The sequence below is a fragment of the Ammospiza caudacuta genome, chromosome 16, assembly GCF_027887145.1.
Source record: "Ammospiza caudacuta isolate bAmmCau1 chromosome 16, bAmmCau1.pri, whole genome shotgun sequence".
Taxonomy (NCBI): domain Eukaryota; kingdom Metazoa; phylum Chordata; class Aves; order Passeriformes; family Passerellidae; genus Ammospiza; species Ammospiza caudacuta.
This window is the reverse complement of record NC_080608.1, coordinates 10,891,506-10,919,097: the sequence shown is the minus strand read 5'-3', so window position 1 is coordinate 10,919,097 and position 27,592 is coordinate 10,891,506. Positions and strand designations below refer to the sequence as shown.

Genomic DNA, 27,592 nt, shown 5'->3' with positions numbered 1-27,592 from the left:
CCAACAAATCTTGACTTCTTCTTCTGTCACAGGACTGGGAAAAAAGATTTTCTAACACCTCAGGGTTATCTCAACCACAGAAACCGAAGACAGCCCCATCCTTTGAGATCTCCCACAAGACTGGGATTGGTGTTACATGCAGGGAGATTAGATTTTGGGGAACCCCTAAATGCCCTTCCTCATAAAAAGAAATGGGGTTTTCTATCTGAGCAAGGACAGCCTGGCTCCAAGGCCATGCAGGGTGTAGCCTGCATGTGTAAATTGTTTCCAAATGGAAACAATTAGTCTTGCAAGGATTAAAAAATAATGTCTCATCAACGTTTCTGTTTAGTGCTTGTAAGTAAATCGTAGAAGCTGTTTGGTTTTGGATTTTTTTTTTTTTTAAACAATGCAAAAAGCTATCATCTAGTAATGGAAGATGGATTTCCAGTTTGTGTGTAGTCATGGTTTGCTCCATGACTGCATGGAGGAAATTTGGCTACATGGGGGATTTGTGTTGGACAATACTGAAATAGCTTTTTTCAAACAAAGAAAAAGAAAATTGTTGGCAAAGGTTTGTCGATAATCATGTTCATTGATTAAAAAATTATATTTATTTTTCAAGTGCAGCGCTGTTCCCGTGTGCAGCAATCCCATCCCATTGCACTGAGGCTTTCCGTGCTATATATAAAGCTAAACATGAAATTGTTGTGATATAAATTATCTTAATGCTTAACCATAGCAGCTCCTGGTGGGAATGTTTCCAATGTTTTGTCGTGCTGCAGACTGATGTGATTTTGGGGTCTCACACCAGGGGCTGATGAAGGAGGAACCTCCTGCCCAGGACACCTCCAGGCTCACAGCAGTGAGTGGTGTGTGCTTGGGGTAATCCCTTGTATGACCAATTCCATACTCTTCACAAATTTTTAGATGTAGTAATAAATTTATTTAGCATTATAGATAATAAAGATAAAAAATAAACAATAAAACATAATTTAAATGCATTTGAAAGGACAAATTATTAGTGCAGCAGCAGTGGTACTGCATGGAGTAGAAATTTGTTATTTTGTAAGTGTTTCTGATCCTTCTGCACTGAGGACTTTGGGGAGGGAGGAGGAGCAGCAGTAACTGAGGATGAGGGGACATCCCAGAGCAAGTCTCTTGGACTCAGTTTATTCACAGTTAGTGACAGTGATTCTCAGCTGCTATTTAGAGGACTCACAGTTCATTTTTTGTTTCTCAGTCCCTTTTCTTCCCTTTCCCTTCAGCTGGGAAGCTGGGAGCAGCCACAGCAACCTGGCTGTCTTCCTCCACTGTCCTTGTGACAGGCCTGGCAGGGTGTGCTTGGCCACAGCTTTTGCCAGAGCTTTCTTCTCACACAAAAATGTGCTGAGGAGCCACATGGCCAGCAGACACTGTCCTGCCTGTGAGGATTTGCAGCATGGCCTATAGGAAGGGATGGTCCCTGCTCCCTGCCTGTGCTGCAGATGACCCAGGGCCCTTTGCAGGGATACTAAAATGTTGTCATGCTCTTTTGTTCATTCCTTGGAATATAAGATCCTACCCTTTTCTGAAACCACAGAGCCAGAGATGGAAAGGCAGCCCTTTGAATTTGTCAAAATTTGACTGCAGGGTTCCTTCCGACCCCTCTGCTAATTTTTAGCAGAGCAGGAAACATTAAAAATAACCATAAGAGAAGATTTCCCAACTCAGAAGGATTGTCCTTTTAAAAATCTCTGGCTTTGCTTTCACTATATATTTTCCCCCCTTAAAATTCCTGTAACATTTTAAGAGCAAGTCCATCCCTGCCAGCAGCAGTGAGGATGGAGGGGGATGGCAGAGGGCCAGGGAGCCAGGCTGGCACCTGGGCTTGTCTGAGCCTCTGAGAGGTGAGTGATGAACGTGGGAAATGTCTGTTATTTATTGGAACAGCTTTTGCATGTGACCCAGAGCTTGCGAGGTCCACATCTTCCCTTTTGGGTGAGCTCAAAATCTTCTCAAGCCTTCAGCTGACCTCAGCAAGGGGTGAATCTCATTTTTGTAATGAGAGGTGGCATTTTGGTGCTGTATCTCAAGATTTGTGAGCTTCTACTGTGAAACAAAATGAAAAATACATCAGAATTTGTTTTAAAATGCATTTGAATGCAGCCCCTTATTCTGAAGTTGAAATGTTGTGTGTCAAAACCAAGGCATGCATCAAGATAATGTGATATAGTAACAAGCTCTGCTCAAGCTTTTACATCCTATCTGACCCCTGTCTGCATTCTCAGCATCAAGGTGTAATTATACATCATTAAATAACAGATCATCAATGTGTACCATAAAATATATTAGCTTTATAAATAATGTCCTCACCGGGGTGATGGCAAAGGGGGATGCACCATGGGATCACCATGGATCATTATTCCTACAGGAACACCTGTGCCTGTGTCACTCTTTGTGAGGGGTGAAACCAAGGTGTGTAATTGCAATTTTCACTCACGTCTGTGAGTGACTGATTGAGCTCTGTGTCACCAGCTCTGTGTCACCAGCTGTCCCCACTAATCCAGCTCCTCCAGCAACCTGAGGGCTCCAGACAGATGTTACAGATGTATTTTCTTTGCAAAACTGACAGCAACAATTTTTCTTTTCTAATGGGGAGGGTGTCCCACAGAGCTGCTTTGACCAGGCACTGAACACATCTGGTGTGTGGTCAGAAAATGAGATGTGAGTTGGTCACCAGCAGGAAGGGGCCTCTAGGGTCATCTGGGACCCCAACAGTGTGCTCTTCTTTGAAGCCTTTTGTCCCACTTAGCCAGTGCAGTGATGGTTTTGGTCAGAACTATGTTTTGGGGGAAATTGTTTAAATTTTCCCTCTACCTTGTTTTAAAGGACTGGGTTTGTCCTAGGCAGAAAGTTCATCCCCTCTGGATATAGAGAATAATGAATTATCTGAAATTATCTGAATTGTGATCACTGTGTGTGATTTAGAGCAAAGGACTGTGATCAAGAGTGAGTGAAGGCACAAGTGAAATTGCTCCCTGGGCAAAAAGCAGAGCCTAAAACCACTGTGATGCTTTCTATTGCCAAGGAGTCCAAGAAGAAAACTCTCTTTTTTCACACACTTTTCCTGGTTGGTTTAGCAGAAGAATTTTTTGTCCTCTGAAAGTGAAAACTTCTCCAGAGATTGGTTTTAAGTGGGAGAATAGAGGGTTACTCATTGTTTCCCCATTCCTTATTTATCAAATAAATTAGAGATTGCTTAATCTTTAATTAAAATGACATGGAGGAGAATTCAAATGAAAGACAATAACAATCTCAACACGTGGGCACTCTTGAGATTTGCAGGCAGTCAAGTCAGGCAGCCCAGATTTCAGATGAAATCTCCTGGCTGCTCTTGGGAACCCTGCCTTGCTCACAGACATTTGGCTAGGCAGGTAGAGCAGAGTCAATCCAATCTCCAGCCCAGACTAACAAGATGTTTAAAATTCTGTGTTAGTCTTGTCCATTCAGTGCTGTGGCTGGCCAAGAGCCCCTTTGGAACCCTGATGGATATTGTTTCTCTCAAGCATTAAATGTTTTCCCTCAAACATTTTCTGAATAGGCCATTGTTTTTGCTTCTGGATGTCTCTTTGTGGACCGATACAAGAATAGCTAAAAGTTGAAGAACTGGCATTTTATATTTAAAAAATAATAATTCTGGGACTTCTACTCCTCTGAGAAGTTGAATGTGCTGCCAGTTCTGTGCTCAGATCCCATGTCTGATCCTCTGAAAGTCAGGGAGTTGCATCAGGAACTTCAGATGAATCACCTCAAACAATCATAGTTTCAGGAAAGAAGCTCTGTGAACCTGATGCCATTTCCAGCTTTTAGAACCTAAGGAATTGAAGTGAGATAAAGTGTGCAGGAGGTGTCAGGGTGGTTTGGTTGTGACCTGCAAACCTTTGCATTAACAGACACAACTGCTTTATGTACTTTTTTCATGACCACTATGTAGCTTTGAGTACTGATGGTTCCTTAGAAGAAAAAGTCCACATCACATAAGGAATGTAACCTGTGCTTGGTCATTTCAGAAATGTCATGTGTGTAAAGATATCCTCATTTATTTTCAAGTGAACTTCTCTTGCACAGGTGCCCCAGCCCTTGTAACCCAGCTACTGATGATCTGCCCAGGTCATCTGGATTTACCTTTTTCCTAACAGACCTGTGCTCCCCAGAGTTTCATATTCCAGGTCCCATCAGCATAGCCATTGCAGACTGATTTATTCCTTATCAATGGCCATTTATTCCTTTTCAATGGCTGTGAGCTGCAAGGATGCTCTTTTTAATGCAGCCATTAGCCTCCTCTTACCCACCTTTGCCTCTTTTGCTCAATTTCCCTATCACAGAAATAAGACAAACTAAAAATTACTCACCCCAGTCAGTTCCCTAAGAAATACAGAGACCTTTGGTGCTTTAGCACTGTACCACAGTCCAGACCCCTTTTGCTTTGGTGGATCCTCATGGTTCTCAGGGCTGTAACACGGGGGATGTTTCATCCCAGCATGTTGGGAGGGGGATGTGCATATTCCACAGTGTGGCTGTGCAGGGCAGGGCTGGGAGGGAGCTGGAGCTGATCCCAAGGTGCAGCTTTGCAGGAGGAACCCTTGCATTTGCCACAGGCAGTGGATTTACAGCTACTGGTGGGTGTCACTTTGTCCCCAAAAGTGCCAGCTCCAGCTGATGACAGGGGCAGATTTGGCCTTAAAGCATCTGTGCTTCCTCCCTCCCCACCCCCCTTATCAAAAGCAATGTTTCCTTTGGCCCAACACATTCAGGGGTTTGGTGATAATTAGGGGTTAAGTGCCAGAAATGCTGAGGAATTCACCATTTTCCATATTGGTGCAGCAACCCTAGAAACAGGAGACCCGAGGAAGAGCTGGGATAACTGAGTGCTGTAGGAAAAATAGCTCAGACCCGAGGTTGATGTGAATCACTCACGGATCTGCTCAGTTTAACCAAATCAAGCATGTTTTACTGCTGCTGGTTTTGACTTCCAAAACCTCAGGGAGTCCCAGGCCAAGTGCCAGAGCAGTGTCACCTTATCCCTGTCACTAATCCTGTCGCTTCCTTTCACCCTCCTTCACACTCTGCCAATTGTTTGGTGCCTCTTACTGTGCCTCTGTGAAACCTTCCTGCTGGATTGCATGGATGGAGGAGTAGGTAAATCATAAAATCATAGCCAAAGATTAAGTAAGTAGAATCTCTTTCAGAGCATGCCTGATAATGCTATGTTTGAAACATTTTTTCTTTTTTTTTTTTTTTTAATAATACTCTCTTTTCCTTACTTTTTTAGGGGCCTCTTGGCTTGGATGGCAAACCAGTAAGTAGCACCAAGTGCCAAATATAACGTCTTTGTTCATGCTGCTCCACAATAAACAGGCACTATCTCAACTATTACTCATTTAGTGCTACATATATAACTGCTCAGGAGGAACAATTGTACTTGGGAAGATTATTCCATGCAAGTTTGAATTCTGAGCCAGGGCTGGCCAGCAGAGCTGGAGGTGAACTTTCCTTTACCTGTCAGCTCATCTCAGCTGCCTCTTCCCCTCCTGCCCCAGGTCAGGGAGCACAGACTGCAGATGGGCATCAGGCCAAGTGTGGGGAATAAACTCCAGTAGCACATTCAAAGAGCAAAATCAATGATCTTGGTTGTGTGCTTCTGGCACTGCAGAGTGATACCATAAAAATAATTGATCCCAAAGCAGGTTCCATTTTCCTCCAAAGGACCTGAGCTGGGAACTGCTTGAGGGTGCTCAGTGTCCATGAAATACTTTTTGGAACAGACTGGATTAATTTATGAGCTGTTTTCTTGATTTCATTTTTGCTTGGAAGCCCTTTGGATATTCAGGTGCTTCATTCTTTTCTTTTCTATTTTACAGAAATGCAGACTTTTTTATTTTTATGCTAATTGAACCCTAGCCAGCTCTGATTCCTTCCACTGAATGGTTCCTACAGAAGGTCACAGCTCCATATTTTGTTTCCAAACCCCATTCTCTTCCACCACCTTCACTACAGGGCCCCATATGAAATCTTTTTAAATTCTGGTCCTAAACCAAGTGGGATTTCAAAAAGGGTAAAAGCCATTCAGTCTTTGCAATTGAAAAGCCACTCCAGACATTTATTTCCATCCAGCGAGGGAGTGTGTTGTTATAGCCATACATTGCTGTGGTTGGTTTTTCTCCTAACCCTGAGGATAGCAAATGTGAATAAAATCTAGAAATAAAGCATTAGACCAGAAAAGAAGGAAGGGCTTGGCTTTCATTAGCAAAACCTCATGCTGAGAGGGCAGTCAGACCCCAGAGCACAGCCCTGCACCCCCCGGCTGGGGTGCCACTGAAGGGCAGGAGGGAGAGGCAGGGGAGATCTCAGTGACACAGCAAACTTATCACACAGCCAGACTCAAACCAGAGTGCTGTTGGTCTCCTCCATGACAGAAAGGGGCCAGCAGCCTTGCTCAGAGGGAAGCAGTGGCAGGGAGGCTGCATGGGAATGCAGATGCTGCTGACCTTCCCCCCCGGTCCCACTTCAGCACCAAGGTTTGGTGCTTCTGTGTGCTGGAAGGCAAATGCAGAGCAGACACATCAAAGTGCTGCTCTGGGGCTCTCTCTGGGGCTGCAGTGCCCCTGCCTGTCCTACAGACAGCTGCTCAGAGGGAGGATGAATGATGCCTTCAGCAACAGGCCAAGGGAAGCAGCTCATCCTCCTTGTTTATTTCAAACAGATGTATAATTGTTGTAATGATACACTGAGCATGTGCTTTTTCTAGAAGTGATTTAATACCTCCAGGTATCTTTTGCATCCATTTAGAGTCACATGTTGGTGAGCTGCTGCCACACTGCCTGCCCTGCTCTGGTCCTCTGTCCCAGCAGGAGCAGGCAGGACCTCGTGGGTGCTTTTGGGTAAAGTGTTGCTCATGTCAAGCACTGCACATTTTAAGATAGTAGCATGTATTCCTTAAAATAATAGAGAATGTGGCTCAGGTTTGTGAATTGATAAATGTGATTTCCTTGGTTTTAATGTCATATTGCATTGGTGATTCTGCTGTTCCTTAATTTGGATTCTTCTTATGTGTTTCCAGGGACCTCCAGGACCAAAAGGGGAAAAGGTAAAGGCTGCATTAACATGTGGATTTTGGGGAAGCAGTTCCTGTATATCCTCCTGTTGCTGTAATTCTTTCACGCTCAGATTGCCCCAATAACCCAGCTGGATTTTGTTGGAGCTGTTAGAGTGGGTTCTCACATTGCTCTTAGAAAAGCCCCAGGAAGGGGAGGGCAGGAACAATTTGTAAAAAAGGTGAGGGGACAAGTGTGGTCTTAAAGCTCATCTATGCCATAGAGCTCTGGTAAGCCACTAAGGGTGATGAGACCATAAAACTCTTCATTCCTCCAAGAGATCTGGGCTCCATCGTGTTTGCATGACACCCGTGCAATCAGAGGAGCCAAAGAAGGTCATTACTGAAAGTGAAGTTAATTTTCACATGTGAAGAACATAACCAGTTGCTAGGAGAGCCTTAGAGTTGGAAACAAACTGCTATTTCTGATTTATTATCTGTTTCACTGCCTGCCAGGGCAGAATCTTTCCCTATTGTGTTGTCTCCAAACCTTCTCCTCCCTCATTTTAAATACATTAAACAATAGGAAGGACTATTGCCCCTTCCCTTGTGTGCTGTGCCGTGTCCAGCTGACCCTGTGCTCAGTCCTTCAGGGCTGAGATTTGAACTCTGACCCTTTGCTGTTTTCCTGATTTGCAGGGGGAAGCGGGAGACATTGGCCCAAGGGTAAGTGGTGACACAGCACACTGTTTTTTTTCTAAAATCTGGTTGGGTTTAGTCACTGCACAAAACAAAGCCTTGCTGCAAACAGTATGGTAACAGTTGTGGAAATGTTTAATTTTGCTTCTGGAGCTCTTTGTGTGGATGGTTTTCCTAACTTTGGCCATGAGGAAAAAGGAGTGGAAGATCTTTGGGTACCTCATGGAGGGTTTTGCTCCTACTGAACCTTCTCATCCCTGATTTCCTTTTCCAGTGTCAGACTCCATGTTTCTCTTGAAGTTTCTCTTGAGGCTGTGCTCCTTATCTGCTGGCATTAGAGCACCAGTACATGGGGGTAGGATCTGGTGTCCCAAGGAGAGGTCCAGTACAGAATTGTGCAGGATGGAATGTTCCTCCTCCCTTGCTGAGCTCCCCATCTGGGAGCAGGATGGCATCCAGGTGATAGCCGGGCTGCCTTTGAAAATAAAGGGGTTAAAGTAACTGTGTGATGAGGGAAAACTCTTTTGGCTGTAGCATAGAGAAATTAATGGAATTTCATGAAATATCCTCTCATGGAGCTGCACAAAGTTGAGATTTACTGAGGTAAATCAGGACTGGTCTCCACCAGACACAAGGGGATGTGGCCCATGCTGGGGATGGGGTGAGAGGTTTCACCACGAGGTGTGGGCTCTGTTGCAGAGGTATTTCTGTATTTCTGAGGTGTGGTGGTCTGTGGATTATGGACACCTGCTGCAAACCCCATTGTGGGGATGTGCTGGAATCCTGGTGTACCTGTCACTGTAGGAGCTGGATTTGGAGCTGGCACTCAAGAGTTGGCTGACCTGAGTTAGATATCATTGCTGGAAAGATAACCTGGACCTCAGTGGTTAATGTTGGGTAGAGATGCTTCAGAGAAGTTTTTCTTTTTCCCCTGGAGGTTGTAAAATCACACCATGAAGTTTGTGTCATATTCTGAAGCAGCTCCCAACTGCCTTGGGTGTGTTTGGAAATGTCACCCTGGGGCTCAGAGAGCCCCTAAAATTTCTCAGATGGATTTACAGCCTGTGTGGTGAGGGAGGGGCTCAGCCAAGGCCTCACTCTGTGCCCACCCACAGGCTCAGCACAGCCTTTAAGAGGTGATTCAGCAGCACAGGGACCTGAGTTCACTCCTTGCCAGGGCTGTGGGTGACCCTGGGGCTGGCAGCTCAGGGATGCTGGAGGAGATGCTGCTCAGGCTCCAGAGGCTCTGTGCTGCCAGGTGCTGGGCAGCTCACCTCCTGCTGCAGGACATGCTCTGGGACAGGCTCTGTCTGGGCAGGCACCAGCTCTCAAGGTAACACTTCTTTGTTTTCACCTACCAAGAAAAATGTGCTGGGTTTTGGGGGTAGATTTTGTCCTGGTCTGCATTTTTCCAGATTTTGCTTCAGTTTTTTATTTATTTGTGACTTTTTGCAGAAGAGTGAGAAAAAGGCTCAAAAACAATTTGGGAGAAAAGAGAGAGAGAAAAGCCTGGCAGAACCATGCACAAATAGCCCTAAAAACAGGTGCCTGACTTTGAAAATAGCTCCCTTTATGTCTCCAAATACTCAGGGCTGTGAATAGGAGGCAAAACTTCTAATACCATCTGGTCTAGATTACTTCTTATTTCTGAATTTAATCTATCTTACTCCTCAAGTTTCAGTGGTAGCTTTGTTTAGCTGATTTTGATTTTGAAAGATGTGTCAATGCAACTCACTGCATCAACAGGAAGATAAATAACTAGGACTGTATCCAGTGCCTTCTTCCTTGTAAATGGTCATGTCCATGGGCTGTGGAATGAGGATGGAGTGTGTCAGGGAGCACTGGAACACTATCATTAGAAATGATGGATTAAAAGAGAATAGTCCTTGGGGTGGCTTTGGAGGGACTGTCTGTGGTGGGAGTGGGGTGATGGCAATTAGGGATTAGCTACTGAATCTGTTCATGTCTGCACTGCTTCTCTTTCTGTAATAAACACCTGCCAGCAGCATGGACAAAACCAGAGATTATTGCATGTTGGAGTGTGCCTGGTGGGAGATGCTGGAGGGTGATTTTGGGAAGCTGAGGAAGGAGATCACCTTGGCTTGTCTTCATCACTGAATGCTCCTTGTAAGCAGCATGAGGGAGGATGCTGTGCAGTCTCACCTGCTCAGGATGACGAATAAACGTGCCCAAATGTTCTGACAGAGTGTATGGAAGTGTATTTACAGGGAGAAATCACTAACAGGGCCCCTCTGCTCTTGGGAGGACAGAGAGAGTTGAAGCAGGATGGTGCTGGGGTTAGGACAGCTGTGCCCTGATATTCAGAGTCACAGAATCACAGAGTTCATGCCTGTGTTTCTCTCCCAATCCAGTACATTGCTGCACCCCTGGAAAAGTCTGGATTTGTAAGCCTGACTCGCTCCCTGAGCTGGCACTGGGCCAGCTGCTCTGGATTTATGGACTCAGCTGGCTGATCCTGTTCCTACTGACAGACGAGATGTTCAGACAAATGATGGGGCTGAGGGATCCTGCACATCTGGGCCAGAGGATGCAGTGTCTGTGGCAGCAGCACCAGCTCTGCTCTCCAGAGGGGGAAATGAGCTTCTCCAGTGGGAGAGCTGCTCTGTCTGCATGGCCCAGTGGCACTGCCTGCCCATGGCCAGGGCTGGTGGAGGTGGCTCCAGCATCTCCTGTACCCAGAACTGCTGGGGGCCAAGCACTGGCGTGGCTGGAGCAGCTCTGCAGCTCAGTGCAGACTAAAGGAGCTTTTCCTCCCTTGTTTTCTGCAAAATTCTAACTGCTGGCCAAGCTCACACTGCAGATAAAACCTCAGCGCAGGAAGTATCCTGCAGAGCTCTCCGTGACAGTCCACAGCCACCTATGGATACTTTTATTTTATTATTTGCTGACTTTGGAGTGTTCTGTTGAAATGGCTGCATTGAGGGCTCTAAAGGTGGAAATTACCAGTGTTCAAGGTTTCTGTGCTCCAATATCCCATTGCTAGATGGGGTCAGACCCAGCAGCCTGTGAGCCCAGTGCCTGCAACCCAATGCTCTGGGAACTGTGGAGCAGGAATGTGTTGCTCCATCGCACTTAACCCCTCTGCTGCAGCCTGGATGTGTCCTGCACCAGGAATGGTGTCTCTCTATTTAACATCCCTCAGGGCTGTTCACCTCTCATGGGCCCATCTGTAACAGGAGCTGTTTAAAATTAAATGTGTGATGGCTGGATTTAGTGGGATATGGTGTGTTTGGCCTCAGAGCAAATGTAAATTGTTATTTTCCATTAAAACAGATAGGGCTGGGCTTGGAATGTGCTTATTTGGATGATGCCCACCAGTCTGAGGGACAAGAAAAAAATTTCAGTTCCTGTTTTGCTCTGTGGGGTTTCATAAAAATCCCACTTTATGCTTTTTTGTACTTTATGCCCATAATGAGCTACAGAACTGTGTGCTTTCTGTCTACCACAAACCCTTTTACTCTCAGTAGAGTAATTTTGGTGGTTTCTGTAGTATTTGGAGGACCTGGCCATGTGCAAGTGTTCTCATTAATTTTAATTTCTCAGTATTTCAGTGCTGTTCTTCCCAAAAGAAGCTGCATTTAACTGAGTGTTGAGGCCCCTCTCTACATCTTGAAAAAAATTCTTGGTAGGGGCTTGTTTTCTGGGGTTGATTGGTTTTTTCTGAATTTATTTTTTCCCTCTCTTCTTGTCATGGTGGTGTTAAAACATCTATACTGGGAGGCTGGACAGGAGGTGGCCTTGCCAGTGGACCATTCCCCCCAAAACTGAGGTTTGGGGTTATCTGTTATTGGTGTGCAAGGTTTGAAAGCTCTTTGGCAATTTGCAAAATAGGTTTGTTCCCCAGAAACCTCCAAAATCCCTCATGAAGGCTTTGCTGTGTGTTCCCACAGGGCTTCTTGTGGCTTCACCCTCTTGATTCCCCTATGGATGGGTGGATGGGGAAAGGGAGATGCACATGGTGTCCTGAGAAAGGAAATGTCTTCCTGCTTCTCCCCAGACAGAGGAGTGGAAAGGCTAAAACACAATAGCAGTGACTACTGATACAGTCTAAATACATTGTTTTTGCATCATATAAATCTGGGAGATTTATGTGCAATTTGCAGGCTGGGAATACATCAGTATTCATTTGAGCCTCTGAAAACAAATACAGTATTTGGTCAGAGGGAAATGCTGGGATATATCATCCCCTATGGGGTTTATTGGAATAATACTCTTTATTCTGCAGCAGGGGAATCCTTGCTCCAGCTGCTTTGAATGTTCTATTGTGCAGTAAACTGGTGAAAAAATACTTGTTTCCCTCAGTCTGTGTACCCAGAACCTTAAACCCCACTGTTGGCGACCTAGACTATTACTTTCTAATGTACCAACTAGTTATTAAAAATAAATATTGTATATTGCTACAGCCTTTAAAACTCACTCTTCTGCTGTGCTTTCACCTTAAACTGCTGCTCTTTATTCTTCTGCCTCCCACTTTCCCTGGATATAGATGGTTTTTCCCCACCTCAGTCATGGATTTCTGGCTAATGATCAGCTTGTCTTTAGCCGGCGAGTGCTCAAGGTAGACTCCGAACCTGCTGCCTCTGGTTTGCTGTGATTGAGCTGCTTTTGCTTTCTCTTTCTGGCTGACTGTTGCTATTTTAAATTGCCACGACCATGGCTGTGTTTAGAGATGCTTGTTGGGAGCACGTTTAACTGAAATCCCATTGGAATTTAGGGGGCAGAGTAAAGGGACATAAAACTAACGGGTTTTAGCATTTGGTTCTTTGTGAGATTTGAGAATCAAGCAGCAAAGTCCTGTAAATTTGATATAAACAGTGTTGGTATTGTAAAATAAAATGCATTAAAACTAGAGTAATCTAAATCCTTGAACTCTAAATGGGACATTGTAATTAGGAAAAATTCAGTGGGAGACTCGACATAATTGGTTGCAGTGTTCTGCCTTTACAATTGGATTTTTTAAAAAAAGGATGCAAGTGATTTAGGAGCCCAGATCTTGTTGAAAGGCCATGGGACTTGTGCTGCTAAGTCACTTAAGGACTTCTGAAAAATCCCACACTTGTCCCTGATTTGAGGGTGGACCGCATATTAAACCCAGCCCTCGGTGGTGACTCTCCCAGATGTTGCTACAAGATTTATGAGCCTGCCCTTCCCATTGTGCAGCCCATGGATGGGCCAGGCTGGGCCCCGGGGCTGGGCTGGCTGCTGGGGGGCCAGGAGCTGATTCTCAGCCTGGAATCAGCCCCATGGGGTGCTCCCCTTGGGAATGGCACCCACAGACCTGCAGGGACACAGTGAGTTCTGGGCACCCAAAATCCGCAGGGTGCGAGCGGCTCGGGAGGTTCGTGTGTGACTGTGGCTGGCTGTAGAGGGTGACATCAAGCACTGCCACTTTTTGTGTGGTTTTCTGACGTGATGCACTGAGCCATGGCAGTGTGTGCATGCTCCCTGCCAGCATGGTGTGGGCCTGGGCTGCTCTGGGTGCTGCTGGGTTGGTGGATTCCACGCAGACAGTCACTGGGTAAGGGATTAAGCAGATTAAATCTCGTTGTCGAGCACAATCCTGGTTGAGGAACCAGCTCCAAATGGCATAAATCAGTGAGCTTGGTGAGCTCACTTTCATTTTTCCCAGCTGCAGTTGGGAAAGCTGAAAGTTAAACATTTGGAAGCTGCAGTTAAATTTCTCTGGGGTAGCAGAGGCCAGGGATGCAGTGCATGTCGTGGACACCCTGAGAGCACCCCTTGCCAACACTTCTTTGTCTCACCATGTCTGTGTGAACTTCTTCCAGGGTGATCAAGGTCGAGATGGAGCCATGGGCCCCCCTGGTCCTCCAGGACCCCCAGGTGCCCGGGGGCCTCCTGGTGACACGGGAAAGGATGGCCCAAGAGGACCCCCGGGCTCCCCTGTAAGGACGGGAGATGCGCAGCGAGCTCGTGCCAGGCAGCTCCACCCCACGGGGACAGCAGGGTGAAGGGTGTCCCCTTCCCCAGAGCTGCCACCAGAGCCACTGAGCCCAGCCTGAGCCACTGCTGGGCTCCACAGGCTGCTCACAGAGCAAAGCCCTGGGGTGTGGGCAGGGGAGCAGGAGGGAACCTTCCATCTCAGTTTTGGAGCAAAGAGCTGGGCCTGGGGCGTGAGTTTGCAGGTGCTGGTTGTAACTCACACAGCCAGGAGATCTCTTCCCCAGTCCATACCCTTTGGATGACCTGTTGCAAATCCAAAAACCACTGGCAATTTATTTAGTAAAAAATAGGCTAAAGCTTAACACTGTGGAACATTGAAACACTGAACATTGAACATTCCCCTTGAAAATTATTGCTGAGCATTTCGGAGAATGAGAGGTAATCGTTTCAGTGTTGGTATTTTTATCTTTTTGCAGGGTTTCAAAGGCGAGCCAGGAGAGGATGGAGTCATGGTCAGTATTGCCCAGAAGCATCTCTGTGTGTGGGCCCCTCACCCCCACTGAACATCACCCTTCTGCTCACTGCAGCAAGGGGGTTTGTGTTCTTGCTTATGGAGGACAAAAACCCCTCATGCAACTATAGGTGCCCTAAAATGGATGTTTGCCCAGGGCTACCTGTGCCCTGGGGAGAAGAGAGGCCAGTTTTTGTGTCCCCTGGGCTCTTCTGGAGGGATGTGGTGCTCCTGTATCCTGACTCCTGCCCCTCTGAAGCCACCTGGCATTGTAACTCCAAACTGCTAAGGATACAGCAGTTTAAAAAGGTGGATTAAAGGATACAGCAGATTTAAAAGTGGATAAAAAGGTGTTTATTATACATAAAATACATGAGCCATAAAAGGATATTATTTACTGGGAGCACAGAGAACAAAGACAGCTCTATTTGTAAGGGAAGATGAGAAGTTGACATCTGTGTAATTTTTTTTCTTGGAATTAAAATACCCTTAGAAATGTTTTTATTCTGTTTTACTCTGTTGTCAAACAAGTATATCTATCACTCTTATATTCAACAGGGTGCCAGAGGCCCTCCAGGACCAAAGGTGGGTAATAATCTGTCTAATTTTAACATTAACTTTTGAAATTATGCTTAATAGGAGGGGTGGGGATGAAAATAAGCATGTTGCAGTGGACTGGAACCCGTTGATATATATCAGATATAAAATTCCAAGGCATTGACTGGAGTGTAAATGTCTGAATGTGTCACTTCCTCAATATCACGTCCACTGCCCATGCTCAAAACTGGAAATGGGGCTGTAGGGGGCTGCAATCTGCTGTGCTGTGGGAATGTGCTTTTTTGCATTTGGGGAGGATAAATATGATCAGCACAAGCCAAATATTTTAGTTTTACAATTAATTTTGATTATCTACATAATTTGCCTTATTTTCTGTCATGTCCCTAAATTTCTTTCTCTTCTGTTGATGTTGCTGTTGAAGGGTGAGCCTGGCATCCAGGGGAAAAAGGTAAAATGGTGATTTAAAAAATATTATTATTATTTTAGTATTAGTAGTAGTATTAGCATTATTAGTATATTTATACTAATTATATATTATGTATTACATATTATATATTATATATTATATATTATATATTATATTTATTTGTTTTAACTATATATTTATTTATTTATTTCCCCTTTGCTTTGCTCTGTGCTTGGCTCAGGAAACCATTGCCAGAGACTGGTATAGAGGCTGTGGTCATGGCTGTCCCCACCAACCCTTCCCTGTGTTCCCTCAGTTTCCCTCACTGGGCATGGCTGTGCCTGGAGCCTGGCTTTCATTTCCACCAGCAAGCCAGAAGCTGCAGCCACGTCTGCCCAAGAGACAAAGAACAAAAGAGCAAATGCCAAGCAAAGCAGTAGGTCTCAGCCCTTTCTCTCCAATAATTCAATGGACCAAGAGGTGGCTGGAGGATGTTCTCTGCCCAGGGAAGGGGTCTGGAATTCCTGGGGTGGCCATCACCCAGCAGCACTGCAGTCCCGTGGGAAATGTCCCCTGGAGGGCCAGGAATGCTGCTGGGGTGTGGCATTGAAGACTGAGAGATTCACATGGCCAGGCTCTCCACCCCAGTGGAGAAGTGGATAAATCTCTGCCCTTAAGAGAAGTCAAAGCGCTGACAGGGCCCAGCCTTTCCCTTTTACTGATATGGCCCTAAACAGGGGTGGCCATGGGTGTTTTTCAGGCCAGGATTTGGCTTTAACATTTCATAACTGCCTGGTAAAACTAATCTTGTCAGCATCCATGAAGTGGCTTTACTCCAGGAGAACCACAAAGCACAAGAAAAACCAGAAAACCTCCTCCTGGCAGAGGGTGTTGGTGGCTTGTGATGAAGTCCATGAAACAGCTACAGGAGGTCTTTGGGACCCAAAAGGCCTTAAGGAATTTAATGTTTAGTTTCTGTTGAAGGTGGGAGAAGATCTTTGCCAGGACCTGCTGTAAGCAAACTCTGGAAGATGCCCATCCACATTCCCAGGAGCAGGGAGTCAGGGAGTCAGGGCTGGGTGGGAGCAGGGGAGCACACTGGAGCCTCCTGTGCTCCTTGCTGCTGCTCTGCCCTGGTTGCCTGCAAACCTGAGTGGGGTTTGTGTCTCTGCAACACTCAGTGAGGTCAAATGATGTGTTGGGACCTACTAAGTGTGTGCAAGGCCTGTGTATTTCACTTTTTGTGTTTTGTTCCATCAGGGTGATGATGGGATCCCTGGGGAACCAGGACTGGTGGGCCCTAAGGTATGTTCTGTTCTGTGTCCCTCTAATGCATGTGCTGGGCAGCATTTTAACCTTATTATTCTGTGTGATTCTGTGGGATCTTTTGCTGTCTGATTTTTGCACCAGCTGGGGCAGGATGAGAAACATTTCTCCTCTGATGTGGAAAAAGATCAAAAAACTGTGAGGGTGGTGAGATCCTGGCACAAGTTTCCCAGAGAAGCTGTGGCTGCCCCATCCCTGGAAGTGTCCAAGGCCTGGTTTAACAGGGCTTGGAACAATCTGGAATAGTGGAAGGTGTCCCTGCCCATGGCTGGATGATCTTCAAGACCCCTTCCAACAAAAAAACATTGTGAATTTATTATTCTATGCTGTGGTTTTGGGGCCAGCTTCATGGCTGAACACACCACCTGCAGCCAAACTGCTGAATCTTAAAGCTTCACTTTTATCTCAAAACTTCCCCATTTGCACCTGGGCAAGGTGATGTGTTTCACAGCTGGAAGGAGAGCTCTGCTCCCTTGTGTATGTAAAGTGAAGATAAATCAAGAAAATGATAACCTGAAGAAATCTTTTCTCCATCGTCCCTGTACAGCATTTGTCTAAAGGGTTTTGTTTTCAGGGAGAAAAAGGAAGTGTGGGTCCCAAGGGAGAGAATGGCACAGATGGCTTCCCAGGACTGAAGGTAAGGAGAAGCTGCAACTCTGGGCACAGCACTGCTGAGGCAGGGGATTCCAGCTGAGGAGGTGTTTTGGGAATTTGCCTTCTAAAAGCCTCATAAAGTGCCAAAACTGACATAAAAAAAGTGAGATTAGGAGTGTTTGAACTTTTCCTGGTGATTTGATGAAAGCTGGGTTCAAGCAGAGATCAGTATAAGAGCTTGTAAGTCATCCACTTGCACATTTTCCACTGAATTGCCTTTTTCATCAAAAACTGTAGAATTCTGATCACATTTTGATCCCATGTTATTGACGGCTGTGGAATTGCTTCAGAGCCCCAAGCACTTGTGAGCTGTCCTGTCCTCCTGACCTCCAAAGCTGCTGAGAGATAAAATTATCTGGGTTTGTTGGGTGGTGCTGAGGAGCCCCAGACAGCATCCATGGGCTGCTATTTACCCCCTCAGCTGCTTTGTGTTTAGTAGGATCTGGATGCACCAATATTTCTATATCAAAGAGTCATGATCTCTTATTGGGCAAGACGGTGTGTATGTGAGGAACAAAGCAGGCTCTGGTGAACTTCAGTAAACTTTTTTCTAGAACCACAGTAGCAGTGCTGACTGAAATTATTTTTTTTTCTATACATTTTTACCATTTTTTACTTTTTGGAGAGCTTTAATTTGGTCAGCAAGGGGATCAACATGGGTGTGACAAATGAGACATCTTTTGAATCCTGAACAGAATTTCAGGTCATTACTGTAAGAGTACTATGACTTTTTAAAACCCTCCAATTAAAAGAACAAAAATTATGAAAAAGACGGTAAGGGGAAAAAATAAAAAAGAGGAAGAAAAAAGGAACAATTTGGCACAGAACTTTTCCTTAAACTCCCCGTTGAAAGTGGCTTAAACATCTCAGCTGAAACTTTCCACATGCAAAACTCAGCCTGAAGCAAAGGGTGGAAACAGCACAAAGAGATGGAGCTCAGCACAGGGACAGGGAGAGGAGCTGGAGGGCAGCACAGCCCCGAGCTGGCCACTCCTCTCCCCCTGCAATGAGACCTCCTCTTACTCCTCTTGTTGTCACACCAACATTGTTTTTTGCTAAATATATTCATTCTCAGGTCAAATCTATTTTCCGCTAGGAGAAGCAGTCCTTTGTTGGTGTCATATTTTTTTCTTAATCTAAAGGATATCTTTATGGGTGGGTACAGTATTTTTAGGATAAATATTTTATATTTTACTTGGTCTCATTGAAAAATGATTTTTGATTTTCAGGGTGAACCTGGTGAGAAGGGAGGAATTGGCTCCATTGGACCCCGGGTATGGATGTTCAGGATTTCATTTTGGAACAATATTTTTCTCAACCTTAGCTGTTCCCCACCATCTCTTTCTGCTTAGAATGTGGATGAATTGCTTCAGGATCTATTCAGTATCAGAAAATAGAGATTGTGCATATTTAAACAAATGATTGCACAGGTATTGAATGCTGGCATGGGAAATCAGTCAAGTCCAATTTTCTTATACTCATGACCATTCTGTGACCCTTTTTTCTGCAAGAGGAAAGCTGGGAATGGGGTAATCAAGTGAGGATTTTTATGCTCTTCTCCATTACACAAACTGATGGCCTTTTGAGGTTTGACAGTTCCAGCTGTCAGACTGAGGGCTGGTTAAATCCATGGTGTTTGTAAGGTGATAACCCCCAAACGCTGTGTGTCAGGTCTCTGCTTTCCTAGCAGCCACCTCTGCATGCTGTGGGATTAATGAGGATTCATCCCTGCCTGCAGGGTCCCCCTGGGCTGAAAGGGGAGCAGGGAGACACCGTCGTGATCGACTACGACGGCCGAATCCTGGACGCGCTCAAGGTGAGCCTGTGCCAAAGCTCATGGGAAAGTACTGACATCCATGGTGGCAATGTGTCCGCCCTTGTCCTCTGTCTCCTCCTGAGATCTCTGTCTTGGCACAGAGCTGGTTGGGAGGAAAGAAAGAGCTGATTGCCTCTGGGGTTTGAGGATATTCAGGATGCAGCATCAAAAGCGGTGGCAGAGTCAATAGTTGGGATGTGGGAGGAAGGGGAAGGACACCCAAGCCTCAACCCGCCCAACTGAACAGTGCCCTGACCTTTTCATTAGAAAGAAATAGGCTGAATAGAATAAATACTTAATTACAGGCATATTTGAGAACCATCCTAATTGTTTTATAACAGGCTGCAGGGATACACAAAGTGCTGGTAATTCCCGTTTGCCAGATGGCCACGTGGCACGCAGCTTTGGGAGTGGAGTGCAGTGCTTAGAGAGGCTCCATCAAATGTCTGGAGCTTTCATCTGCTGGACCCAGACCCTGTCCCTTGTTCTGCATGCAGAGACTGCAGAGGGGCACACCACTGAACCTCACTAACTTTGCTGTTTTCCTGCTTACTCGCTGTTTGCAGTGTTTGTGCACTGACCAGTCTCAAGGACAAGGCTCTGGAAAGGCTTCCAGTGTGACTAAGTGTAACAGCATTTGAGTGTGCAGCCATGGAGAAAGGTGCTTCAGGATATGATGCTGGTTTGGCTTCCATCTGAGCAAGACCACAAATTTTGCTGCTTGAAATAATTTGCAAGTTGGAAAATATTTGTTCATCTCAAGGTGGTTTGTGGTCTTTGCATCCAGCAGTGCCCAGGAAAAATAACTTCTCTAAGTGTGCAAGGTTTTCCTGTTGTTAGTGCTCACACAAACTCCTTTTTTCCCCTCTTTAATTGCACCTCCCTGGCTGGCTGACACTGTTTTCAGCAGGATGCTGCTTCCCAGGCTGGCTGGCTGGAGTGGGCAGGATGCAAAAACAGACCATCAGATTGGGGTGCCACCTCCAGCTAAAGGCATTTTGCCTCTCAGCCCATGTCTTTGCAGCTGTACACTTGACTGGCTCCCACTGTGTTGTGTTCTGCATGAACAGCCCCGTGGCAGAGGAACCTTGGGCACTGTGTGGCAGCTCTGAGCTCATCTCAGTGCTCAGGCAATCCCACTCACCTGAGTGTCTGTGGCAGATCATGGCTGGGAGTGCTCATCCCCACAGCATGAGCACAGTGTGCCTTGTCCATGCCAGTCATCACCAAACCTGTTTTGTTTGTGTTTCAGGGTCCACCAGGTCCCCCAGGGCCGCCGGGCCCCCAAGGCACTCCAGGACCCAAGGTGAGCCTGACCTCTGCCAAGGTACAGTCCTTAGTAGCTCTCCATGAGGAGTCTCCCAAGCCAAAATCAGGCAGTTGAAGCAGCCTGCAGAGGGGTTTGGGGCTGTGTGTGCTATTTAGCCCTTTCTCTGGCTGAAAAAACAGTGGCTTTCACACAAAAGCCAAAATTTTGTTGACCTGTCTCTGGCCTTCTTCCAGAGGATGCTGTCCCAGAAATGAGTCCAGTCCCAGTTCAACCTGACAGACAAAATCCCAGCTCCTCTGAGAGTGCCCCATTGGTCTGTGGCAGGAGGCAGAAGTGGGAGAAGCAGCTGTGAGAGGGGCTGGCAGTGTTGTGTCTGTGCTGAGCCACCCTCATTCCCACCCTCCCTGTGTGCTCTTTGCTGTCCCAGTGCTGTGTCCCAGGCCCTGCTGTGCTCCTGCTTCACAAGCAAGAGTCTGTAACCTGCAGCCAGCTGCTTCTTCAAAAGAAAAATGTAATTTGTAGAAAAGTATCTCTTGAAAGAATAGGGTGGGACAGGATTTTGGTGCCTTTTGAGGTCTCTGTGCCAATATCCAGATCAGCTGGCGGTGCTGGTGGGTCACTGACACCTCCTTGGTCCTAAGCCTGGCAGTGGCAAACCCATAACCACAACAGTTGTGTATGAATAACTAATTTCCTTGCACAATGCTTTCCCAGGATGAATCTTTAATTTAATTTACCATGGGCTCCCCTTTGTTTGTCTCCCTGCAGGGAGAGCTGGGCTTGCCAGGTCCACCTGGGGCGGATGGTGAAAAGGTGAGTGAGGCACGGCTGGATCGAGCGAGGCCTTGCCAGGAGCCAAATGAAAGGGAAGATTCCTGTGTGTCTGAAAAGCAAATCCAGCGTGCCAGGAGTGAGCTCTGCTGTGGAGGGGCAGCTGTGACTCCCTGAATTGATGGCCCTGTGCCCGCAGCCCCTGCTCTGCTCTGCTCTGAGCGTGCTGATGCTGCTGTGGCCGTGTCTGCCGAGCTAAGGGGGCTCCTTTCACAAGCAGCTCATCAGATGCTGTCTCAAATCCTTTTGTAAACCTTCCCAACCCCAAATGGCTGGAATCCCTCCTGCAGCCCAGCCAAATTCTGCTGCACCCTCAAAATTGGCATCTGTGAGGTTGAAGGTTAAAACATGTTCTAGTGAGCTCATGATGCAGAGGGAACAGCAGAGAGGCAGAAGTGGCTGCTGTGGGGGAATATTTTAAGAGTTTTCTCCTAAACATGTTGTATTTTCTCAACTTGCAGGGTCCCAAAGGAGCAAAGGGTGACCAGGGCAGCATGGGGGCCATGGGGCAGAAAGGAGAGACGGGAGAAATGGGCTCGGCAGGTCCCCCGGTACGTCCCTTTGGTGTCCCTCTGCCCTTGGTTCTTTCAGGCACTCATTTCTGCAAATGCTCAGAATGGGGCTGGGCTGGCTGATTTAAGCAATAACCTCTCTGCACCACCTTACTGTTGAGCTTTGAATTTCCATTTCTAATCAGCTCATTCAGAATGTATCAAGGAGGAGAAAATATTTCTTCAAGGTCCCCTGGAGATGACCACGAGCTTTGCTTGAGCCAATGCTGCTGTTTAGAGGGACACAAACCTATTTGTCTCTCATTTTTCCTCTCCTGGAAGATGCACCACATCAGTGTCACATTTTTATCTTTCAGGGAGCAGAAGGGCCAAAAGGAGACAAAGGAGAAAAAGGAGACACTGGGTCACCATGTCTGCAGAATAATCATGTAAGATCTTGGCAATATAAAGTCTCTTCCATGACACAGGACCAGGCAAAGTTGGGGTTCAGGATACACCACCAGTCCCATATCCATCAGCAAAACCCAACTGTTTCCTACAAGTTGGGGTTTATTCCTTAGGGAAGAGCAGTTCACACACTTAGCACTGCAAAGTTATTTAGATTTTGTATTGGTGGCTGAGATATTGGATGCTGCTGTTGTAATCAATTGGGCATTAAATGATGATTTTGGGCTTTGTGAGGTTTCCGCTCCTGAGAGCCTCGTTAATGTGCTGTTAAATTCCCTCCTGCAGATCATCCCTGAGCCTGGACCCCCTGGATTACCGGGCCCTATGGTAGGACTCTGAAGTGATTCCTGCTGATTTATTGTTGAATGTGATAAGGGACAAGGGTGGTTTGTTCTGTTCAATCATTTTGGGCTGTCTTGAATCTGGGAAAAAAAAAAAAGGGAAGTGCTACAGTCTGATCTGTCTTTGGAGAAATGAAAGCACCCAATTTAGGAGAGTGCATCAGAGTTTATGGCTCATTTTGCAAAAATCCAAGTTGTTCCTTGAGAGAAAAGATAAAATCCTGTGGGACAGAAAATCTGTTCCCCACCATGACAGTGTCTCTATTCCCCTAAATTCACCCAAGTCCTCAAGGTTTCTGCCATCAGCTGCACTGGGAGAGGGGGCAGGTGGTGATGAACACACAGAGCACTTTTGATGGAGACATCAAAGGGGTTTGGTGCCTACAGTGCTTCAAAAGGAGCTGCCAGGGACATTGGGAAGGCTGGGATGTCTCTGCTGGTCCCAATATTCACCTTGAGAGAGCATGCTTCAAAAGCAGTGGCATTTCAGGTGGCATTCACAGCCTGGGGGTATCGCAGCCCTGCCCTGGTGTGGAGGGCTGTGGTGGCACCATGACACCCCCAGAGCTTCCTGTCACTTTCTTCAGCAAAGATCCTGGGGGCTCTCACTCCCCAGAGCTTGTGTTGCAGAGTTTTATTGTCCTATGTTACACAAAATACTCCTTTTCAGTTCCCCTGCCCCCTGATTTGATATTGGAGAACAAAATAAACTGCCACCTGTCTTGAAAATCAGTATTTGACCATTGTCAGCCTGTAATTTGAGCAAGAAATTGTTTGGGAAGGAAAGTTTTGGATATGATTTTAAATTCTGTGGTTTTTTCAAATGCACCACTGTCTTTCCCACAGGGTCCTCCAGGAATCCAGGGGCCTAAAGTAAGTCAATAAATTAAATGTCACCCAGTTTCCCAGCTGCTAGTGCATTATTTACAGGCTCACAAAAGCCTGTCAGCTCTTGAGACTGAGTTTTTTGTCCCTGTTGTCACAACACATCCCTTGGTTACTGTTCAGCAGTTGGCATTTTGGAAAACAAGCCATTTTTCCTTCCAAGCATTTACAATCCAAACCCCTCCTCCAGCACAGAGTCCTGAGGGCTGGTGAGAGCCAGGGTTTCCAAACCAAAAGGCTTAAAACCTGTTTAAGCCTTAACATTTTCAGCTGTTTTCTTAGATGATGTGGTCAGGAGCAAAACCTCAGCAGCAGTGTGGGTGTGGGACCCCAGGGAAGGGGCAGGAGCTGGGGGTGCATGGGGGGCTGATCCCTGATCCATTTCATGTCTGCAGGGTCTGGATGGTGCCAAGGGAGAGAAAGGTGACAGTGGGGAGAAGGGGGACCAAGGTGACACCGGACCTGCTGTGAGTTGTTTTCCCAAATCTCATTTCTGGCTGTTGACAGAAACCTCTCACAGGAAACAATCCCAATGCTTTGTTTGTTTTTAATTTAAGGGTCTCCCAGGTGCTCCAGGGCTCATTGGATTACCTGGCACCAAAGGAGAAAAGGTAATCACGGGTGTGGGAGAGGAGCAGGGATATTGGGGTGCAATCCTAAAATAGGGGTGTAAAATCCTGCTGTGGGGAGTCCTGCCAGAGCTGCAGAGCTGGAGCAGCCCTGCCCTGGTGGGTGGCAAAGGAGCAGCCTCCAGTGCCAGAGCTCCTGGGTGAGCCCTGCCCTCACTGCCACGTTAAACCAACTGGATCTAAGCTTGTCTGCAGCACCAAGCTCAACACAGCACATCCTAATTGTTATTTTTGCATCTGCAGGGAAAGCCAGGGGAGCCAGGATTGGATGTGAGTATGGAAAACATTAATTATTCATGGTAGAAACCCAAGTAACACACAGCTAACTTGAGATTGTTGGGAAAATATGTACCTAACACTGTGTACACAATGGCCATGCAATGATGGCTGTAGGAAGGGCTGAATTCAGGCCCATTGCTTCCCCTGCACAGTGGAACTGCTCACCTGAAGGTGCTGCCAGGGCTTCCCTTTCCAGCTGAGAATATTTGTATTGGATTCAGTGACATAAAAATTTCCAATAGCTAGTAGAATAGTATATGTTACAATAATAATAATATAATGTTAATAGTAATGTTACTGGGGTGTGGTGAAGCATTCCATTTTTCCAAAGAATTGCTGACATACCAAGTCAACAGGGAGAAAATGTCATTTTTCACCATGGCAGGACAGGCTGATGGCTGGAGTTGGCTCATGTTGAACTGAGCCATTCACACACTAAACTTACAAAACCTTTTTATCTTTTTCCTTTTTCCCACCTAAAAATTGTGGTGACAGGGTTTCCCTGGCCTCAGAGGAGAGAAAGGAGAGAGAAGTGAAAGAGGCGAGAAGGTGAGTGGGGAATGGCTGTGCTGATGCTGTGGGGCAGGACAGGCTGCTCTTCTTGGCAGGCAGAGCTGCTTGCCCTGGGAGCCACTGCTGAAAGGCCTTCTGTGCAGCCCAGGGAATTGCAATTTCCCAGCACAAGGCAGGACAGGCAGTTAATTCCTACCCACTTTGAAGGGTTTTTGCAAGCCTGCCCCCTTCCCAGCCCAGCCTGAGCATTGTGGGGAAATGGAGCAGCCTGACAGCTCCAGGTTGCACAGAATCACTGATCTTGGTTTACAGACCTTGAAAATGGATCCAAGTCAAAGGTTTTGTTACAGGGACCTTTAAACAAAGGGGTACCCAGGTGGAGCCAGGAGCCCAGCTCAGCTGGAAGCTGCTGCTCCCATTTTCTGTCAGATACCAACCTGGGCTCCAGCAGAAACTGCTCATTCAGTCAATCTGTTATAAAATTATCCATTGTAATATTTCCACCCAGCTTTAACTGAAGATTTTCACAGTGATTCCACTGCTCAGCTGAGGTCACACCAGTGCAAGTGTCCTTACTCTGGGTGAGGACTGGCACTGTGAGTGCTGTGAGACATGAACCAAAGGTGTTTCTTCCTCCTGATATCTTCCTGTTGTGCTGACAGGGTGAACGAGGAATACCAGGGAGGAAAGGGGCCAAAGGACAGAAGGGGGAACCAGGCCCCCCTGGACTGGACCAGCCTTGTCCTGTGGTAAGTTTTCCATTGCACTTATCCTAAGCACAGGCTGAGGGGCTGAAAAGGAGACACAGCTTTGCAGCCAGGGAGGATTTGGGAGTTCTCTCTTTTGCAGTAAATCAGAGCAGATGATTATTGTTTTCTCACTTTTCTTAATGGTTTATCTGCACTGCTGGAAGTTCACTGCTGGCTGTAAGGCTCCTCAGTGGCCAGATGGGAGCAAGCCACAGCAGTAAAAATAAAGCATCTTTGTGTGAAGACCTTCTTATTGTAGTCAGGAACAATGGACCTCAGTAGAGCTCTTCAGGAGATAGTGTGATGCTGCTGGCTTGGCTTCTGGACATGTTTGAAATCAGGGAGTAACTGGGTGCAGGGGATGGGAGCTGATCTGAAAACAAGACCAGCTCCATCCCTTCATCCCTGCAAACTGAGTGAGGGATGAGCCAGGGGAAGCATGTTAGGGTTGATGGCATCACAGCTCTGCCAAGCATAAATGATGCATGAGCTGGAGCTCCCCAGGCTGCCAGGAAGTGTCCCTGGGAGAAGAGACCTCCCCTGGTTTGTGTGCCTGTGGCTCAGAGCTGTCCATTCCACTGAACCACTGGGCTTTCCAGGAAACCTCCTGGCTGTTTGAGCCTGGGGTAGCTGCATCTCCCAAGTCCCCAAGTCCAGTTCCAGAGCCTCTCATTCATTAGATAGAGCCCACAAAAAAAAAAAAAAAAAATCTAGAGTGGTTTATAAGAAGTTATTTGACCTGGTAAAATTTACCTCCTTTTCACTACTGTTTCTCATATAATGACTAAAGGTAGAGAGATCCTCTCCCTGAAATGCTTTGAAACTGCAGAATGAAAAGTAGCAAAAATGGAACTGAAACTGCTTATATGTAGCTGTTTAGAACTTAGTCCAGAAGCACCTAATTAAGAGTGCCAGCTCCTTGCTCCATGACAATCCAAACCTCATTTCTTCTCTGAATGTGTGACTTTTCCTCACTGTCTGAGCACAGCCATGGCAGCCAAGGCTGTTGTGTAGCTTCGCTACACCAGCAATAAGTCCCTTTAGTCAACATGCTTTATTTTGCCTGGAGATTGAATGTGAACTGCAATTCATTTTTTCCTCTCTTTACATGTTGGGTGATTTACCCTTTATCTCTTTAACTGCACTTTTACAAATGTGAATCTCTGGTTTGTGTACAGAGGATCTTCCCCAGGTGACAGACTCCACATGTCATGTGAATTCCCTACCATAAAACCACTCTGCTGACTGCTGTGTCATCAGAAATGGACCTGTGAAGCTCTAGACCCATCCTCCTCCCCCTGTGCTGAAACATGGCTGTCTGTCTGTGTAACTCCTGTGTCCCTTATCATTCTCAACAAGCAGTTATTTTTCCAAACAGGGAGATCATAGCATTGCAGGCAGCAAAAGGGACCCAGGTTTGGCAGGCCTGGATGGGCTGAGCCTGCCCTGCCCTTTGGTACAGTATCTGCTGTGTCTTGCATGGTTTGTGTGTGTTCCTGCTGTGGCCCCAGGAGCAAACCCCTCCAGGGAGAGGAAGGACACAGGGCAGCAAAGCTGGAGTGTTTCACTCTGGCATTTGGAGAAGGATGCCAATGTGTGGGGCCTTCTTCTCCCCAGTTAAAATGATTTTAGATGAGTATAAATCATGTGAGATCACGCAGGGGATGCCAGTCCCTTTATGGTAACAGATGCTCAAAGTTAGATGCTTTCAAACATTTTTTAGATGCTCAAACTCTGGTAACAGATGCTCAAAGTTTCTCTCAGTACCCATAGCCCAGTTTGGTTCCCCTTGTGCCTGTGCTGCTGCAGCCCTGAGTCCTATCCCCAGCTGGGGTTGAAAAGCTTTCCTCAAACAGCAGCAGCCAGTCCTGCAGAGCAGCGCCCCTGCTCTGGGTTTTGCTGTGCCAGCACAGAGCTCTAGCCAGAGCTCAGGTTGGGTCCAGTGCTTATGCAGGAAGGTTTGTGCTGTGCTCCCCAAAAGGGCTCTGCACCACTAGCTAAGAGAGGTCATTGTTTTATTTTCATTTTTTTTAACCATAGAAAATGCTGCGTGTTAGATGATTTGCAGTTGTCCTCAGAGAAACAAAAGGGCAGTAAGCTGTTTCTCTTTCAAAAAGTTAAATTACTTTCAGATGTGTCCAAGAAACCAATTCCTAACAGCAGGCCTGCTCTAACTTCTTACTTACTCCC

General features: G+C 46.5%; 1 protein-coding gene across 1 annotated transcript in view; it reads left to right on the top strand.

The window, feature by feature from the left end:
* Nucleotides 1-27,217, top strand: part of LOC131564640 (collagen alpha-1(XXIII) chain-like) — a 180,676-nt gene extending 153,459 nt beyond the window's left edge. Inside the window, 24 exon segments of the mRNA XM_058815160.1 lie at nt 5,294-5,320; nt 7,082-7,108; nt 7,754-7,780; nt 14,152-14,187; nt 14,745-14,771; nt 15,166-15,192; nt 16,411-16,455; nt 17,051-17,113; nt 18,360-18,404; nt 18,869-18,946; nt 20,199-20,252; nt 20,985-21,029; nt 21,509-21,598; nt 21,916-21,987; nt 22,292-22,333; nt 23,194-23,220; nt 23,628-23,699; nt 23,790-23,843; nt 24,105-24,131; nt 24,636-24,689; nt 25,316-25,402; nt 26,781-26,959; nt 26,961-27,106; nt 27,147-27,217. Coding sequence (XP_058671143.1) covers nt 5,294-5,320; nt 7,082-7,108; nt 7,754-7,780; nt 14,152-14,187; nt 14,745-14,771; nt 15,166-15,192; nt 16,411-16,455; nt 17,051-17,113; nt 18,360-18,404; nt 18,869-18,946; nt 20,199-20,252; nt 20,985-21,029; nt 21,509-21,598; nt 21,916-21,987; nt 22,292-22,333; nt 23,194-23,220; nt 23,628-23,699; nt 23,790-23,843; nt 24,105-24,131; nt 24,636-24,689; nt 25,316-25,402; nt 26,781-26,959; nt 26,961-27,106; nt 27,147-27,217 — 1,422 coding nt within the window.
* The last annotated feature ends 375 nt before the right edge of the window (nt 27,218-27,592 follow it).